Source organism: Odontesthes bonariensis, chromosome 21 (genome assembly GCF_027942865.1).
Source record: "Odontesthes bonariensis isolate fOdoBon6 chromosome 21, fOdoBon6.hap1, whole genome shotgun sequence".
NCBI classification, from domain to species: domain Eukaryota; kingdom Metazoa; phylum Chordata; class Actinopteri; order Atheriniformes; family Atherinopsidae; genus Odontesthes; species Odontesthes bonariensis.
This window is the reverse complement of record NC_134526.1, coordinates 18,720,637-18,740,374: the sequence shown is the minus strand read 5'-3', so window position 1 is coordinate 18,740,374 and position 19,738 is coordinate 18,720,637. Positions and strand designations below refer to the sequence as shown.

Sequence of the window (19,738 nt, the reverse complement as noted above, 5' to 3'; positions counted from 1 at the left end):
AAAATATCATTTAGCAGTGTCTCTTTTGGTGGTTTTAAAAGAGGGAAAATGGACTGAGATGTTAAGCATAATTGGACTGTATTGCACCTTGGTCAGTTCCTGTGCGTTGGCCAAATTGTCCACAGCGATAGCCAAGAACACATTTAGCAGAGTGTCTGAACACAGAGTTAAAAGCAATCAAGTACCTTGGAGACTGAACAAGATATACAGCATGCTCCTAAAAACCTGGCTAAACCACTTACATTATATCATTCTTGTTCACATATTGGATTGCAAAAGGACCAACAAGGTCCCAGCTATCTTATTATACCACAGCAACGTCTCTAATCATAATCCAAGTCACTGGTCTGGTTTACATGGGCAGATTATAAAAACACATATAGAGTGAACACAATGGTGATTAAGCTGTGCTAAAAAAAAAAAACAAGGCCTAACATAAATTAAACTGTAGAGAATAAACTGAAAATGTCTTCACTTTAAGTATTTAGCTAAATGTACGTGTGCTTCTTTGCTATGACATGCCAAAGGATACAGTTGCCGAAAAGTGTGAGAACAATGAAAAAGACAGAGAAGGCCATGCCCTTGTTGACTCCACCCTGAGACTTGATGCCATCGTACATCACCATGTTCCAGTCCTCGCCAGTAAGGATCTATCACACAGACACACACACAGACACACACATATAACTAAACAGACAAAGCTACACCAATGTTACATGATTCCATGAGGACCTATGCATGCATGCAATGTGGATTCTTTTAGCACAATTTTCCACAATTATTCTCGCTGCTAAAACGTAAATAAAAATTCAAAATTAGTGTTCTACAATTTCGAGAAAAAGTCTTCCATTCAGCTTCTCTCTTGCCCCCTTTCCCTTCTACACAACTTCATCTTCTCTGCTCACCTGAAACACAGTCATTATTGCTGCAGGGAAGGTATCGAAATTGGTCGGAGGGGTGCCATTTTCAAAATTAAACCTAATAGGGACAGAAAAGAGAGACGGGAAAGAGAAGTATGAGGCAAAACACACAGAGGGAAGGAGCACTGAGTATGAAGAAGTGAGAACCTGATGCATCATACAAGCACTGTCCTAAATACTGACTCAAAAAATCTCTCAGAATCTTATGTTGATAGAAAGTTAAATGAGGACTAGTAAAGTAGAAGAGGGAGGAGGAGTAAGACAAGAAAACAGCACTGACTGTCCCCCAAAGAGCTGCATGCCCAGCAGGGCAAATACAACTATGAAGAGGAAGAGCAGGAAGAGCAAGCTGATGATGGACTTCATGGAGTTGAGCAGAGAGACGACAAGGTTACGCAAAGATGCCCAGTACCTGGTGAGCAGAGACAGGAAGTGAGCATTAAGTCGTGCTTGACCTGAGTGTATCATGGTCTGTGTGTAGGAAACAATAATGCCATGGTGACTCACTTGGTGACTTTGAAGATCCTCAATAACCTGAGAGCTCGCAGCACGCTGATGCCAAATGAAGTACCCGGCTGGATGATGGACCACAGGACTTCAAATATACTGCCGCTTATCACCTGATACAAATCCAAACAAGTATAAGCAAGTGTTTCGCAAACATAAGGAAAACAATATATACACGTCGGCATGCTGCATGACATGTTTGTGCGCACATACACATACTTAGTTGCTTTTTTAAAAAGTTTGTGCACAAACTGTAGGTGTTTGCGTGAGGTGTTTGCGTGAGTGTTCTGTTTTGAATAATTTTTTTGAATGTGTCTTGTATGTCCAGGTTTGTGCAGTGGGGCTCACAATGCAGTCGAAGCAGTTGAAGGAGGAGTTGAGGTAGGCCTGCTTTCCCAGACCGTACATCTTTACACACATCTCTGTCAGGAATATTCCCAAAAAGATGAATTCAGCAAAATCTATACCGAAAGGGAGGACAAGAAAGGAATGAGAAAGAGAGAAGAATCGGGTGTTCTTGAGCAGTTTTTGGTTTGTTTGTTTTTTCACTTTGAATGAGCGAAGTCATTATTTCGCCAGTGCTCCAAGCTCAGCCTCTAAAAAAACTTTTCGCAGCTTGAAAATGTTTCAATCGTTGTCCTGTCAATCATAAAGCGTGAATAAAGAGTGAAATACAAACCAATTCATGTCTTCTTCCAGATTTATGGTCAAAAAGTGGTCAGGAAATAGTTCAAAAAAAATTTTGAAAGTGTGTGTACTCGTTTGCCAATGCATTTAAATGTTTGGGTCAGCTTTTTCATGGATTTAGTCACATTACTGAAGAATTTGCCAACCCACTCCTTTCCAGTAATCTGTGATAACAAGCGTTTGTGTATTTATGGAGATAATCTGCACAAAGCGTGCTTGGGTTCACTTCCTACTCACATAGAAAATCGGAAAGTGGCTCAGGCTGGTCGTAGTGCACCACAGCTACACACATCGTGTTGAGGCCCACCAAACACAATACGGTCCAGTAGAAGGCCTGGGACTTGACAATATGTCGGATAAGGAAGCGGAAGCGTCGCTCACGCCGCTTAAATGTCGACCCCTCCAGTTTAGAGCTTTTCAGGCTGGCACGGGCAAAAGGTGAACCTGGAGGTTTCCCAAACAAATTGCATTAAATTAGCTTCACCGTGGCTCATTGGCATTATTGCGCACACATAACAATCTTGAAATAAGAATTGTAATTATAAAGTCATGGACATCACTGCTTATGGTCAAGCTGGCATACTTGTGACTGAAGCATTTAAAGATATGTCCACCAGGATTTCCCTATTTCTTAAATAGTGTTCATAGAGTACAAGCATATTCAACACAGACCACCTGAAGTAGCCATTATGGGGATGTAAAGTCATAATAAAAGTCTGTGATGTAAGTACTCATCTGTATTTCAGCATTTGCAATCGTAGACACACGTGGTGACATATAGATACATCTGGTGAATGCTGACACATGCAGTGAGTGATTTAACAGGTAAATTAAAGAAATATGGTCAACAATAAAAGGTTTTGGCTGATTGGAATTCTCCAGTGCATGTAACAAAGATTCAAATATATGTTTTTGTATTTAGGTAATGCTGATGTGTAATTCAGTCATGGTAGTCCATGATGTAGCTTATCCTCTCGGCAGATTGTGCTGTTTCAAAAACGCGTTGTACATTATATCATTACAAAGATAATAACAATTTCCTTCCTCTAAGGATGAGAGGATTGGTGAAAGATGGGATGGAAGAGTGCAACAGGAATGAGATAACGAGCGCAGGTTTAAGACAGATGAGGGGCTTCAGGAGAGAAAAGTGTAAAATTACAAAAGCACAGCAACAGAGATGAAGAGGGGAGAGGGCAGGAGAGCGAAGGAGACGAGGGTCAGGTAATGCTGAAATGCATGATGAGATAGCATCTCTACGTACCTGCGGTTTGTGTGTGTGTGTGTGTGTGTGGGAGTGAGTGTGTGTGAGACTAAATGTATCTTACCCAATGCCAGATCTCCCTCCCCTTCCTCTGGGTTTAGAAGCTCTGCCTTGCTCTTATGGTTCTTTGTGGCTCTCCTACGAGAACCTGTAACAGAAAAACAAGCAAACAAAAAATGTCTAACGTCTAATGTCTAATGTTCTATCACACGATAAAAGGGATGCTGACTTGTGTTCTGTGTTCTAGTTAATAGCATTATCAGAAAAACACATTAACTAACACAGTAGTAAGTCATACCATCATAATCGTTTTCATTTTCATCGTCTGCCAAGATGACCTCTTCTACAAAACACAAAGAAAAATGTTAATATAATACATAGCCACATTACATTTATGTCTGATAACTTCTGAGGTATCTACAATGCATAAAGCTCTTTTTTTTTTTTAAATAATACACAGTCATTTCAGTTTTTAATTAAAACTGGAGACAAAGACTGCACCTGTGTGAGACACTAATCCTCCCTCATTTGTTTTTAGATTCCCTGTTTTGATGTAAATTGCATTTCTGAGAAGATCAAAGGGCTTTCCCCTCTGTCTTTGCTGTCTTTGGTCTGCTCCTTTCCGACATCCACCGCCCAAGTTTACATCCTTCTTATCGTCCACACACCTTTGCTGCTCTCAGCAGATGCATAAAAGGACTCGAGAACGAACTACAGTTGTCTGCCTGATTTGTATGCTGTCTTTACATAAAAAAAGTGGTTTCTCAGTTGATGGTCCAACGAGCTCGCAGGAACTAATGATCATCAAATCAGAATTAACACCATTGTTGAGCGGTTGTTGAGTATTGTCAAGATCTATATTGACCGACTACAGGAAATCTAATTGATGAATATTGGTTAGAGTGGATGAATGTAAGGAGGCAAGGATAAGACACGCACATATATATCCATTTCTACATATACAGTGAAACCGATGATGCAATAAATTACAATACAGGTAGGAGGTCTGTGGAAAAGCTGACACGTTTACAGTAAACTATACACACCAGCTTTGCAGATCCACTCAAGATAACCATTGAGTTCCCTCTCAATCTGCTGTTGTCTTCTGAGCTTCATAAACTCACTCCTGTTCTCCACACGCTCTCTCTCTTTGGCAAACTCCCTACAAGCACATGACAAAACGCAATTTACACCTCCAGTGTAGATATTTTGTATTTTCATTGTGGCATACATGAGATAAGGGTGCTCCGATCAATCATGCACGCGTGAGTCTTAGAAACAAAAAAGTTTGCTCTCACCTGATCATGTCAGGACCACAAGAAGCAAATAGATGTTTAGTACTTTTGTAAAATATTGTTACATTTTAAAGTCAAGGGTTCAAATACACCATCTGATCGGTTAATCCCAATCCTGTTCCCAGCAACCAGAGATTAGTGATCAGCTGATCGGAGCCCCCTTAATGTCAAAGAAACCTGGAAAAAAGTCCTTGTCGTATGCGTCCTCTTAGAAACTTACCCTGACAACACACCGAGCACCAGGTTGAGCATGAAGAACGATCCGATGATGATAAGGGGGATGAAGTACATCCAATTCCATGCACTCCCTGAGGCGTCGTTGCTCTGCAAACACACATCATGAGTAACAAAGTTTTTTTTCTGTACCCATGGAATTGGCATGATGGCAGCTAAGCTAACATTTCACTTGCTTGACAGTTTATCACTAAGACGATCTGATATGAATGATAGTCATTATTATAGTTGTGTCCAATTAAATAATAATGTTAATGTTGATGTCATGTTTGTGTTTGTTCGAAGTTGTAGGTAAGCTATATAAGCAGAATGTTATTTGTTTTAACTTTGCTTGACGAATGAAGTCTTACAGCATTTACCGTATCCACATATTCCACACAAGTTATTTATCTTAATTAGTTTAAAACGGTCTTCATATATATATTAACATATATACATATATGAAATAAACAACAGCAGGGGTGACATGAATTAGCTTTAAGTCATCTCATGTAAATGGATTTCTGCCACTCGGTTTAGCTGCTCTGTCAGAGTAAATAATGTATGTGTAACAAATGTTTCCCAGCCACTTGTCTATACTGTCTTTCCATTTTCTTCATCCACTCCTTGTTTGTCTTCTTTTGAAATCTTTTCCCCTTATTCTTTTCTACCAGTCTTTAGTTTTTTTTTAATGTAAGTTTATTATTTCGCTCCTTCCTTCCTTCCTTCCGTCCTTCCTTCCTTCCTTCCTTCCTTCCTTCCTTCCTTCCTTCCTTCCTTCCTTCCTTCCTTCCTTCCTTCCTTCCTTCCTTCCTTCCTTCCTTCCTTCCTTCCTTAATGCTCATCTCTGTACTGTCACTGATCAGCCTCTTCATTGACTATTAAAGGTGGGGTCTGAGATCTTGGAAAAACGGTTCCTGCAAGCTATATTTTTGAAAATACACAACCTTGCCTCTCCCTTCAGCCAACCCCTCGAAACCACGCCTTCAAAACACATGAACGAGTCACGAGTCTGTGAACGCGCAGGGGGGGGGGGGCTGACGGTTGATTTGCGTGTCAGAATCCAATAGAAGTAACTCTCATCATTACTTCTATTGGTCAGACATTTCCTCTTGCTACACCCTCTACAATGGACTAAAAGATTTAGTTTTTTTTCCAAACATTCTATTTTAGTGGGTGCATTGGGGTCGTGAGGAGGTTTTCAGACAATATGATAAAAAATGCTCCAGAAAACATCACAGACCCCACCTTTAATCTCACCATTTCCACCTGCTTCTCTCTCCTACTTTGACGTCTTTCTCAAAGTCTCACTGTCTATCCACCCCCATCTTCTCTCTTTTTCATTCCTGCTGCATGTAAGCTGGCATTGCTGCTGAGTACCCAGTGTTCAGTGTTCCGCAGACTCTTTTTTTCTATCATTAAACTTTTATTGCTCCCCTCCCCAGCAGTTGCAAGAATAACTTGGGCTGAACAGGCTCTTTTAAATATAGAGCAGCACCGGGAAGGAGGGACATGAGGGGGGGAGAGTGATAGGGACAGAAGAGAGGAAGAAAGGGATGGGGAAAGGAGAGATAATATAGAAACAAATAACCGAAGAACAAAAAAAGAGGGCAATGGAGAGAGTAAGAGTTTCTTAGAGGGAAAGAAAACAGCCAAAGAGATGACTACAGTAACACTCAAAGACCCTCATCTACCTCTGGTTTCCATAGCAACTGTTGCCACTGACAGCAGGGAACCGTTCACCCTTTCTCATGAGTGATGACTGTATTTGGAAATGTTCTGGTACACATTTTATGGGTGAAGGCACAGAGTGCACATGTGAAAATGTTCCATTTTTGAAAACTGAACCCGAGTATCTTGTTAAATCTTCTGAGATGTGAAATGTAATGCTTTATCTGCGAGGTCTACTCACAGACTACGACACTACAGTGAGTACTGACAGGTATGTTTGACCAGCACTGATCGAGTTGAACTGTTTATTTGTTTCTGATTCATTTGTTTCACCCTCGTGACATTTCTGGGACATATTTTAGCACTTGTATCCATATAGAATGATCAGCACTGTCCCTCAAACCAGGGTTCATGGGGTAAACAAACGGTAAATACTGTGATATGTAGAACTTCTGCCAGTCTAATGAAATGGATAAAGTGTGTGTTTTCTGGTGCAGCCCATCCATGACAAGGACAGGCATGTTTTGCATTTTGCATTGCTTCCTATTGCCCTTGCTGCTTCTAATGTAATAGCTAATGTGAATGTAAAAGTCCTTTATAATTGCTTTACTAGATACCATTGCACTCTAAAGGGATTCCTTGTTTCTGATGAGTTTGCCACTGACGGTGTAGATGTGTTCCAGGTGCCGTTCAGCAGTACATACATAGTAGAGCAGGTCCGTCCAGCCCTCCATGGTGATGCACTGGAAGACGGTCAGAATAGCAAACAGGATGTTGTCGAATTGAGTGATGCCATAGTTTGGTCCCAACCAGTACTGTTTACAGGTGGTGCCATTGGGACACAGCCGCGATGGAGCTTCAAGCCCACATGGAAACTCTTCCCGGATCTCATCTGAATATGGATGGAAGTGTGGAGGTGTATCAGAAAAAGAGGCAGGTCGAGCGAATATAAATATATGCATATTCTATTCACTAAAGATGCAATATTACTTATTACTAATTTCTTCACAGGTTGCAGGTGAAATAAATGCCCAAATGACACTGATATTAGCATTAAATGAGGTTGCATCTCCAGAAAATGCCTCTGCTGTAACATAAACACAGTGACATGACTGCATCTATACAGTTTTTTTGTTGTCTTCCTGAAAACCCAAATCTTTTTACATTAGAATCCACATTCACTCATTCATATACTGAGCATGTCTTTTGGGTGAGTATCTTGCACAATAAAACATATGGACGGCAGAAGCTGGAAATCAAACTAACTATTGTCTGATTAGTGGATGACTCACTCCAGCTCTCGAGCCACAGCCTTTTTTTTTTCAAACTAATGTAAAACGTTTATCTCCAAAACTACTTTTTTAAAAACTACATTGGATTTTAAATCAGATCCTTGCCACTATCTGAATCCTGCCTCAGCGAGAGGAGGCTTAGTCTACTTCGGGAAAAAAAGCCCTACTAGAAAATAAATGAACATGCAGTTTTTTTTTACCTGTTTGATTGTCAAAGCAGGTTGCGTGGAATTTTCCCATGTAGAACTCCAAGCCAATGATGGCAAACATGAGGATGGCAAAGAAAAGCAGCAGGCCAATTTGCAGCAGAGGAATCATGGCCTTCATGATGGATTTAAGCACCACCTGTAAACCTGAGGAACACATTGTATACAGAATTAGGATTTTATTTCAGAATCACTTTTGTACATCCTTGCTTTTATCTGTCAACAACAGCCCCTGGATTCCACTGGGAACTTGTCTGGCTCCAAAACGGCTGACTTTGCTTATCACTGCCAATCAAGACACACAAGGTGTGCTGAACAAATCTAAGACGCGCCAGAAGCTGCATCGAGCTGCACAGGAAGTCAACCACGGAAACTGCATAAAGAATCAAAATAATAACTGTCATTTTAGATCTCCAGTGTGAGAATTACTTATGGAATTCTCTTTAAAGACTTTTATAGTTACTTTCTGTATCCCAGGACATTTACTTTACACAATAGAGCATTTTGCTGCACCCGGTGGAGGAGAAACCCACAACACACTTCAATGTTATTCAAACACAATGCAGGCCTGGTCAATAACTGCACATTTCATTGAGGTAAAAAAACATAAAAATAAAAAATATGGCCTAAAACATGTTTTCTAACAAATAAAGGATCTCATAGGTATTGTTGTGTATCAGCTTTTGATTCACAGCCAAATATTTAGTGGTAACTGCCCACCCTGTTCAAATGCATATCACATAGTCATATGCATAACACTGTTTTGGTGTTCACAGAAGTCTTCTGAAGAGTAAGCTCTGGCTTGGCAGTTCAGGCCTATAGTAGATAACAAGCTATTATTAACACTGCAGTGGGGCCACTCTAACATTTAGAAAATGAGCAGAGTGTGCTTTTTTTTTTTTTGTGCATTATGCAAAACAAAAAATAATCTGCCTAAAACATAAAAATGAAATGTTCCCCCTTTACACTCTAATTCTTCCCAAAACATCTAGATTCTGCATTTTAGGAAGAAACTTTCTCAATTGTTAAGGACTGACTGGGAAGCTGTTTATAAAGAAAGGAGAAGGCAAGTCAAATTTTTAAGAAGGACTTTACGTTTAGGATCAAAATGATGAATATCGACTTACTGGGAATACCGGAAACCAGTTTGAGAGGCCTCAATACTCTCACAGCCCGAAGAGTTCGCAAGTCAAAATCTGAACCCACAGTGGACAGGATCCTGAAGGGAAAAAGACAAACGAACAGAAGTGTGCATGGCAAATCAATATCTAAGCCAGTCACTGTCAGTCAACCTCTCCGTTTCTTGCGTTCTCTCACATACACACACACACACGCACACACACACACCCCACGGCAGGCCATTACAAGAGGCTGGGTGAGCACTGTATGTAAATCCTGTAAGAGCTGAGCTGATCAATAGAGCTGGCAAGTGAAGTAAGACAGAGAAGTGTATCAGGATGAAAGAGAGGTGCTGATACGATGGTGTTCTGTATCAGGATGAGAGAGGGACTACTAAATGAAAAAGGAGAAAGATGGAGAGATGCAGAAAAGGGAGGCAAAAGGATGAAGAGGAATGGAGAAGGAGAAAAAACAGACGGCAAAGATAGACAAACAGAGAGAGGGGGCACTGGCAGATGGTGTGAATCAGACCTGCTGACTTGCTTACTTTCTTTAGTCCTATTCTTGGTACATTCAAAATATTTCTCCCATTATCTGGCTACACAGTAAACACCTTGCAGTGTGTGCTAAGACACCGTTATCAGCACTCATCATTTGGCCCAAAAAGTTGTAAACAGCTTGCGAAGGTTAAGATGTTCCCTTTTGCTGCCAGACTTCCAGTCAGTCCCTTAGTCTGACGCACACTGTGAATCATCCCTCTTCCTGCTTCTCTCTCACTTTCATTTTATCTTGCTGACACATTTCTACTTTCCTCTGTTCCACAAAAAGGCCCAGTGACACAGCAGAGCCTTAATCACAGGTTTGAGCTCCTCCTGCTTTGCTTGGAACACTACAAATTTAATAATAACGGGAAAAGGAACACCAGCCCAGTATCTATGGGTAAATGTATACTTAGAGTAGTTGTGGTTTTGAACATGGAATAGCATTACCAGGAAAGACCCCAGTGGTAGATGCTCCATCACTGATGTAGACAAGGGTCCTTGTAATGACATTGTGTGATATCAAATGCCTCATGAGGGGCTGACTTGTAACTGAGAGGTACCTAGTTTGGTCACAAGGCATTGATGTCCTATACTTCAGCCGTATGTATAGCTTAAAAATATCCATGAACAGCTCACAGAAAACTGTAAGGGACATTTGCGAAAAGCACAAAAATCACCAAGAGTCACTTCAGGGAAGAAGCTAAGTAGAGATCGGCCAATAAATGGCAGAATTAACAGAAATTACAGTATGGCAATGTGGCAGTGCCCTCTTAAACAAACTTGGCCAATGGAGACACTGACATTTTGAAACAACAATAACCGTTTTAATCATATTTTGATTGTAACTCTCCATCTCATTTTTTAATACCAAAAACATGCATCTCACATTATGCTACTTTAGCAGCTTGTTGTTTTTCAATAAATTCAGTGAAATGTGATATCTGCCTCACTGGGAGATCACAGAGCAGACACTGCTACACAACATGACCGACAAAGCAGGTAAGGAATCTGTATTTCTCTTAAGGATGCATTAGCTTGAAAGATGCTTGGTAATAAAGAGGATGCAGTGGAGAAAGGCAGCGAGGGTAGAGATGAACGTGATACAGGAAAGGATGCTGACGCTAAAGTAATCACAGCACAGGGGAATGAAATCAAATAAACTTGCAATCTGAAGAAAAGGAAAACTAAAAACTAGGAATAAAAAATGAATACTCCAGAATCTAATACAGACTGTGAGATAAAGAAAAAGATGATTAGATAGCCCACTAATTTTCTGGTTTGAGATGTGGGAAATTACTGTAAATCTGCACATGCATTCACGTGATAAATAAAGATGTCTGTGACTGAATTATTGGGGATAAAATACAAAAAAAATTGAAAACAAAATAAAATCCTGCACTTACAACGTATCGTGATCACCATAACAGTAAACAAAATGGTAACGCTGATGGAAAAAAAAAGTGTGACAATTCCAACAGTGATAATAGTTGCGATAGGGCCAACACTGATGACGATGAAGATGATGATGATGAGGCAATCCAGAATTCAGTTTCCAAACAGCTTCCGCCATCACAAATGGTGTCAGACCGATGAGGCAGTTCCTCATTCACACCGTCTCCACGGTTACTGAGCCCTTTCTCATTCATAAGTGTTTCCATGGCAACAGGGACCTTGGCTCATTGATAGAATCTCTGTATCACCGTGGTAACAAGGCCAAGGGAGGAGCCAGATTGATTGCTTTTTTTTCTCCTCTCTTCTTTCTTTAATGTAAATGCTTTGCAACTCACACGGACAAGTACACACACAGAGACACACTCATTGGCCCGGCAAATGTGCATAGGTCAGAGATAAAACATATCGAGTGAAAGTAATTCTCGTATGCACACAGAAAATTGGGACATTTGGAGAAACCAATGGAAAACAACTCTTCCCTTGCTAGGCACAGCGATGGTGTCTACTGTACATCCAGGTAAACACACACTGTAGACCTGCACTTTAGCCAGAAGAACACAAACGATACAGGAGAATCACACAAAGCAATATTGCTATTACACACTCTGTCCACTCTCCATTTCTCATGGGAATCCAACACATTACACAAACAAAATTTCTGCCTGCTCTCCTCGTCTGCTCTCCTGCTGACTTCAGCTAAATACTGCGAATTATCTCTTTTCACATAACTAACTAGATCGCTTCTTTTCTTCTCGAAACTCTACATGTCTTTCCATGTCCCGTTACTATGATCTTGGTATTTTACATTTAATGCGTTGCCATCATTTCAAAAGTTCTCTCACATTATTTTCACACCTTACCCTAGCGAAGAAAAGGTGTAAGATTATTGAGGTCAACTCTTTTTTTAATAGAGTCCCTTTAAACAAAAAGTAAACTGGTTTGAAAAAAAAATAAAATCACTCAAAGATTCATATCGGAAGTCAGAGTCGAAATCTAGACAATGACAACCATATGTAGTAGAACGATGGCAGTAACTCTAGCTTGGCATATGCAGTATTTAATTATCCGAATGTTAAAGCTGTAGGGAATTGCAATCCTTTTTCATACTCACCTTAAGACACATTTTAAATTGAGAGACATACTCCTGAAGGGAGGAGCACCGGTGCAGTAGGTGACACGATCACCTAACAAAAAGAAAATGTTTTCCTGGCATTTAGCTTCCTCCCACAGTCCAAATAAATGTGGGTTAGGCAAACTGGTGACTGTAGATTTCCTTTAGTTACAAATATGGGTGTGAATGGTTGTCTGCCTTGGTGTGTCAGTCCAGTGACTGACACATCAAGTCCAGACTAATGAAGCCTGTCCTCTTCCCAATATCAAATGGGAGTATTTAGAAATCTTAAAGGGTTGAGTTAATAGATGGATTGACACATCACATACAGTGTTTTGTGATTCTGTAAACTTTGTAGTATTTTAGGTAAAATACATATTACGCCATTTTGAAATTCAACTTTGGGTGGTTTCGCAGTCATTAAAAGGACCCCTCAGTGATTTTTCTTTTTATTTCTGTTCAGTGTGTCTGTTGGATCTCATCAAAAGAACTTGGGTGCAGGAAGATGCAAGAGAGGGGAAGATGCAAGGCAAGACTGGCTATAAACTAAGGGTAATTGGACGAGTAATCAATATGGGAATAAAAAAAAACAACAAGCTCACTGCCAGTGCCAAACCACTCTGGCAATTTACTACAACGGGTAGGTCGATGCACACATGGGTGCACCAGAATCAAATGGCATCCGAAAAGGTTGTAGATTGAATTGCTTATCTACATGTTCTATTCAGACATGCTAAGTGCCATTTGTCTGTTTGTCTTTTAATGTCTGAAGAGAACGTCTGAAAGTGCACTAAGGATGAGTAGGAAATGGAGAGGAAGGTTTGAAGTGGAAATGTGTGTGTGTGTATGTGTATGTGCACTGGTCAGTGTGCCATCAAAGGTTTCCGCCAAAGGTGGGAAGAAAGGCCAAGTAACCTTTCATCTTCAAAGAGCTCCACTGCTAAAAATACAACTGCCATTCACAGAAAGCGCAACAAAGAATGCGTGCGCAGTGTGGGAGTGAGTAAAATATGACTTCAGAGAGTGTCCATATCGTATATTAGGAACGTCCACTACTGTATGGGCACCGCACGTGTTGCAGCGTATTCACTCAGCATGGTCAGATGTACAGCTACAGTTAGAGTTTGACGCCGTCCATGTATAAGAGCATGGGAGGGAATCGAGCGATTGACCTCAAATTGCACAAATTCACAGCACATATATTGTCTGTAAGTTACTTGAATGGTGTTTTTGTCAGATAACACTGCGGGTTATGAAATCAGCATTTCATTAGCGCAAAGCGACAGTCTGGAAATGCTTCAAGCGACCTCCAGTTGACACGTAGTCTTAAGGGGCTGATTTGCAGCCACAATTTCAGACGCATTTAGCAATGTGACAAATGTCAAAGATGAATATGTGAATGGGAGCACTTTATTTGGGATTGGACTGCTTTTACAAAAAGATTCAAAAGATGGAACTTCGGATCGTGTGTGGCGCACCAAGGTATAAAGGGATAAGTTTACCAAAAAAAAGCTAAAAATAGAAAATATTTGCATTAAATACCGAAGAATATATTGTTTATTTCCACTCTAAAAAAAAGAAAAAAAACACTTTTTGACCAGATCATCAAGCCCTAACTGCGTCCACCTTTATAGAAAAAGGAAACAACACTGCTGGTTGACAGAGAGAGGAAGACAGGGAAATGTATTCTTTGGCTGTCAATAACGTTGAACAAGAAATCGTCTACATTGTTTACTTGTAAACAAATCTCTAAATGTGTGCTTTATTTTTTGTCATTACGTTTATTCCCATCTTATCGTTCGTGATATTCCTCTGGACTACTGTCTTACCTATTGTCCTTTCTTCACCCGAACCAGAAAAAGAATCCCTTATAATGTGTCAGTTCCATCAAACTGTTCCCAGCATTTGTTTGGACAAATTTTCTTTTCATATCATAGATCAGTCCGTCATTTAATCATAACACAACCAACAGAATTTAATTTGCTTTCCTTTAAGAGATCAGTGCTTGTGGAGCAGTATTTACCCCGAGGACGTCAGGCACGATCACTTTGTAATAATCTACCAACAGATCTGCTGGCGCAGTAGGGAGTGGGGAGGAATTAACGAAGGTGAGCAGGTTTAATGATATATTTCTAAATTGACTTCCTTCAAATGAATCACAGGGGCGTACTGTGTTAGACAAGGCATTTACTGGAGATTTTGAGGACATTCTTTTGCCCCACTGCTGTACCTTTCCGTCCTCCCCTTCCATCTCTGCCTCCCTATTTCCTGCTGTCTCTCTGACACTTGTCTTCTCACCTCTATTCTCTCTTACAGTCACTCTGTTGTGCCACGCTGAGAGGAGCTTGGCGTCACGATTGCTCTTATTAAAGCATAAGGACACACTGTCAGACGGGTACTCACTCAGTGCATTTGTGTCGTGTGTGCACGTGTGTGTGTGTGTGTCACCGGTTCCACCGATGCTTTGTCAGCAAAGACAGACAAGGTAGGAAGCTTTCCAAATCACTACAAGCATTAAAAAAAAACATCCAGTAATCTCAACATAAAATACTGTGAAATTGCTCGCCACATTGGACACACTATCCCACAGTTAAATTGTAGGATTTAGAGACCAAGTGATTTTAACAGGCATACCTGTATTTTGATCTGGAACATTATGGCCAGTCAGTGTTATGCTTCAGAAAATCGTGATGAGACAGATTTGTTAACACGTTTAACAATCTACTTCAGCGCAGCAGCATGTTATGAACACATCACGGATGCTTACTGTGTCTTTTTAAAGGAAATATGTAAAGCATAGGAGAGAGAATGACATCCTACAGTCAGTTTGATGGATGGATCATTACATGGACATGTAGGGAAAATAGAACCTGTCACACACAAATCAGTACATGTAAGCACATTTGTATGTAAATAATCCCAATCCTCCAGCTCCTCTTCTACTATTTTCCTTCTCTGCTCATTCCATACAATCTATTATATATTCAGCAAAGGTAAAGGTAACATAATTTTATATTCTATTACTTAATGACACCAATTCTGTCACAGTCTTATAAGCGGTCTTTGTTATGATGTTTTGTATATTTTTCCCCACCACACTTATTTTCCCACATTTTGCTTCGCTCTTACGTTCTGTTTCATTCCTATTGTCCATCTGTCTCCACTTGGTTAACAACATGTGTATATTTTTCTCAGAACCCCTCATCTCGCTTCCTCTCCAATGTCTGCTCCATCTGTGCCCCCCACCCACCTCCTGTCTCTATACCGAGGTGACATTTGTTCACCACCCAGGCTGCTGGCTGCCTGCAGTTCTACTCTGTGATCTGACTGCTGCCTTGCACAGAATGGGGCCTATTCATTAGGGCAGAGGAGCAGGGAAAGGACACTCACTCTGACACACACACACACACACACGTGTCGAAACAGTCAAAACTGAAGCTGAAGAAAAAGTCCATATTTCATTATGAGCTTGCACGTGTATTCATGCAGTTAAAGTGTATGTGTTTGTTGTATGTCCACTTGCTTGTCACTTACCCTGTGAGGACCACCACAAAGTCCATGACGTTCCATCCATTTCTCAGGTATGAGTTCTTGTGAAAGGCGAAGCCAAGGGCAAGTATCTTTATTCCAGATTCAAAGCAGAAGATCCCAATGAAGTACGGCTCGGTATCATCCTGGGGGAGACAGAGGGGGAGAAAGGAGTGAGAGAAAAAAAGATGGGAAGGTGAGGAAGACTATTCCTAAAGTTTGTTTTCAGAATAATTGTTTGGTGTGTGTGTTTTCTCATTTTTGCCTGACACCAAAAGATGAAAACGAATATCTCAAGTCAAATTTTCTGTGCACAGAGCATGTATGTGTGCTAAATCTCTTCTGGCAGACTTTCTTCACATGTCTCCAGTAAAAATCAATAAAAAAGTAATCTGGGTTTAATCGTGTTAACATTTAACATATATTCTCAGTTTAACTTACCAGGCGTTCAGACAGCGGCGTCTTGTCTCCATCAGGCAAATGTTGCTCCAGTGCCAGGACGATGCAGTTGGCGATGATGGTAGCTAGAATCATCCACTCAAACGGAGTGGGGAGCAGCAGTTAAGGAACAAAACTGATCACTTTCCACCCAAAATGAAAGTCTTAAAAATACATTTCAACATGATGTTTGGCTCACACTTCACAAAGTGACCTTCCTCTGCATTTGGATGATATAGATAATAGTCTATGCTGGCAGTTGGGAGGGAGGTTTCGATATACTACAGCACTAGGTGCAAATGAGAGTGTTAGTGTAGAAATAAAAGAGTGACCAGAATGCAGAAAAATGCAGAAACATTTTTTTCATAATTTCACAATGTATAGACAAAACTTTGAATTCACTTAAAATGATAAATTAACCTTACAAGAACATCAAAAGTGTTGAGCCAGCCCTCTTTTCTTCCTATACTGCCAGATAAATACTAAACACTTTTGCCATGTGTTAATGGGTGCCCTTTTTAATGCCTGAATGATCAGGTCAGAGTTAGGTGGTTAAACACACGAAATAAGTTAAAAAAAAAACATTCTTCTGAAAATGGCCAGAGTACAAGGACTGGAATGAAAATGAGTGGAAAAGCTACAAACGTCCAAAGAAAAGCTTTGAAAGACCTTCAGGAAGCCTGGAGAACTGTTGCTCGAGACTATTTTTAGGTTTAGATAAAAAGAAGTCCGGCTCCTTGGAAGCAAAATACAGAGATAAGGGGTGGCTCAGGACATTTGTGCAATACTGTATTTGAAAATAGGTCCAATTCTGCATGTGTAAAGCAGGTGCCATACTGTGAATAGAACAAACACCCCAGGCATTCATTTTCAATGAAACTAAAGAGACAATAAGGTAAAAAGCAAGGCCAAATGTATGTAATTGGACTGCGCTGACTGTGTGAGTCAAACAGGCGGCAGGCCTGTAGCTCAAATGGACCACTGTCTCGTGTCTCATGTGCAAGTGCTGCCTGTTTGCACACACACAAATACACACACATACACCCACAAGCCACCGTGAGTCAGTTAAATATTTTCTGCTAAGTGTGTTTTCTGGTAACACACCACCCACACAGAGAAATAAAGCAAAAAACGGCACAGGCTTCACTAAAGTGGTAGTGTGTGGCACTGCACCTGGACGCTGAGTGAGGTTTATTACGATGTCAACATTTAGCTCCATGCATCTAACATCTAACTAACAACCAACTCACATCTCAGTGCGTTTCAAACGTTTTTTTTCCTCTAACATACACACACAAATGCACTCGCATCACCTTCTTAAATCGTGCACCTATCTCATTAAGGTCACAAGATAAACAGTTACATTTAAGGAAGAGAGCAAGAGGAAAGTGACTGAAAGACAGCGTTGGACTGAGTGATGGAGATTAATGAAGGATGAAGAGAAGGGGCAGAGGGAAGAATCGATGCAGAGAGAGAAAAAAGCAACGAGGACAAACAGATGAGAATAAAGGGGAAAAGGTGGGAGGATATTTAAAGTATGTCCAGTGGGAGATTTGCACTGAGGGAAATCTCTTTTCAAGCCACGGTAAATAATATCTTTTTCACCATTCTGCTGCTTCTCATGTTCACCTTCTCCACATTTTGCTTCCTTCCTTTGGGAACAGCTACTCCCATTGTACTTGGAGGAGGGGGAAATTGAATGGTAAAAGGAAGCTATTTATAGAAACATACATCCTACATCTGCATGTGCGAAACAGTTACCCAGATATGCCTGCGTGTTCCGTGATCCTCTGAGCGCATGTGTATAAGCCCAAGATGTGCATGTATGTCAGAGTCTGAGTGTTTGTAATCATCTGCCAGACCACTCTTGAGAAGCCCACATCACTAAAACGCTCATGGCACCGCTCAGTTAACCTCTCTGCCCACCCAGCCGAGTGTGTGCATACATGTAAGTGTGTATATGTGTTGGGCTGTGAGAGGGCAGGGAGTAACTGACTGACTACGGGAGAGAGGAACAAGGAGAAGATGAGAGAGAAGAAGAGAGACTGATATAGAAACACAGGGACAAAAGGACAAATGTGTCTGTCTGCACACTGGACGGAAGTAGTGCTCCTCACGAGGAATGCCTGTTCAATATGCTGATAAAACAAGCATTTGGCACACTTTGTGCTTGAATTATGTTTCAAGGTGCTGTATAGTCTTCTCATACTTTAAACTGCCGGTGTGCATGACTGCAGGGATATGTGAATCGTTCAGAGGTACAAGAACTGTGCCCTTCAAAATTTGAAGCACCTCTGTTCAATATTTCTTTGTGAACAGCAAAAATAGTAGAAAATGAGGACCTGATATGCCTAATAGTTTAAGTCAAATATGACACTTATGACTCTTATGGCATACTGTTTCAGACTAACAAAACAAAGGAAAGGTTCCCAAGCAAAAGTTTGAGCAACCAACTTGTAACTACTCTTTTTTCAGCCTGCTAAGTCTGGCAATTATTTGCCCTTGGCTCCCCCAATAGGCCTCTACTTCGGTGAAATTCTACAGCTGTCGTGCATATACTGCCATTTCTTTTAAGATGCTTTGGTTGAGGTGGTGAGGGCCAAGGCAAAACCTTCGGCTTACACTTCTTGATGTAGTTCACCGTGGACTTTAGGCGTGTTTAGGATTGTAATCCATCCATCCATTTTTTATACCTGCTTAATCCAATTAAGAGCCGTGGGAAGGACTGGAGACCATCCCAGCTGCCTTTGGGTGAGAGGCGGGGTACACCTTGGACAGGTTGCCAGTCCTTCACAGGGCAGGATCATAATCCTCTTGTGGAATTCTTTTTTTTTTTTTTAAACATACGATCAGACATGCTTGTGCCTCAAGATCAATGAGAATGTCCTTCTCCCAGAAACAGACCCCGCGGGTTAATTGTTCAACAATGAAATATAATCACGTTGAAAGAATATATGACCTCTGCTATTTGTGAGAGCAACTGCACATACAATATAAAGATGGAGCTCATCAACATGACAGTGGCGTAAAAATTAATTCAGCCCAATCCATGATACTTTTTCTAAACTAAAGCAAGTAATGCCTAAATTGCCTAAACCCAACAAGGAAATGACAAAATGTCATTGTTGATATGTGTTGTCACCAAGGGAACCAGCAAAATGGCATCTATCAAGGTGACTGTGATGTTGTAAAACATCTCCTTCTTGAAACACTAGATAATGACATTTTCGATCGTGTGAAAATATGGATATGTGTAGGTTTTCAGTACGACAGAGACGGTTGTTTTGATTATTTTGATTGGAGGACATGAGATCAATTCACCTGTATATTTTACAGTTTGATACATATTTGTTGTTGAAACATTGGACCGATTCTTTTGGTCAGTTCTGCCTCAAAGTGTTATTCTAACTTCACAACATCAGAAGACTTGCTTTCAAAATGCAAAATGCTTGTTTAAATGTTCATTCCCAAAGCTCTGGCACTGAGTTGTTTTTTT

General features: G+C 40.6%; 1 protein-coding gene across 12 annotated transcripts in view; it reads right to left on the bottom strand.

Moving 5' to 3' along the window:
- The window catches only part of cacna1aa (calcium channel, voltage-dependent, P/Q type, alpha 1A subunit, a), a 75,840-nt gene that overhangs the window by 37,740 nt on the left and 18,362 nt on the right, over positions 1 to 19,738 (bottom strand). For all 12 annotated transcript variants that reach the window (XM_075453915.1, XM_075453914.1, XM_075453909.1 and 9 more), the window contains exons 2-17: positions 16,246 to 16,352; positions 15,811 to 15,950; positions 9,180 to 9,271; positions 8,047 to 8,199; positions 7,259 to 7,446; positions 4,891 to 4,994; positions 4,422 to 4,537; positions 3,674 to 3,718; positions 3,440 to 3,523; positions 2,352 to 2,558; positions 1,776 to 1,888; positions 1,428 to 1,540; positions 1,201 to 1,332; positions 906 to 978; positions 533 to 650; positions 88 to 155 (exon numbers count right to left, since the gene is read on the bottom strand). In XM_075453915.1, the coding sequence (XP_075310030.1) occupies positions 88 to 155; positions 533 to 650; positions 906 to 978; positions 1,201 to 1,332; positions 1,428 to 1,540; positions 1,776 to 1,888; positions 2,352 to 2,558; positions 3,440 to 3,523; positions 3,674 to 3,718; positions 4,422 to 4,537; positions 4,891 to 4,994; positions 7,259 to 7,446; positions 8,047 to 8,199; positions 9,180 to 9,271; positions 15,811 to 15,950; positions 16,246 to 16,352 (1,853 nt within the window). The remainder of the gene's footprint in view (positions 1 to 87; positions 156 to 532; positions 651 to 905; positions 979 to 1,200; positions 1,333 to 1,427; positions 1,541 to 1,775; positions 1,889 to 2,351; positions 2,559 to 3,439; positions 3,524 to 3,673; positions 3,719 to 4,421; positions 4,538 to 4,890; positions 4,995 to 7,258; positions 7,447 to 8,046; positions 8,200 to 9,179; positions 9,272 to 15,810; positions 15,951 to 16,245; positions 16,353 to 19,738) is intronic.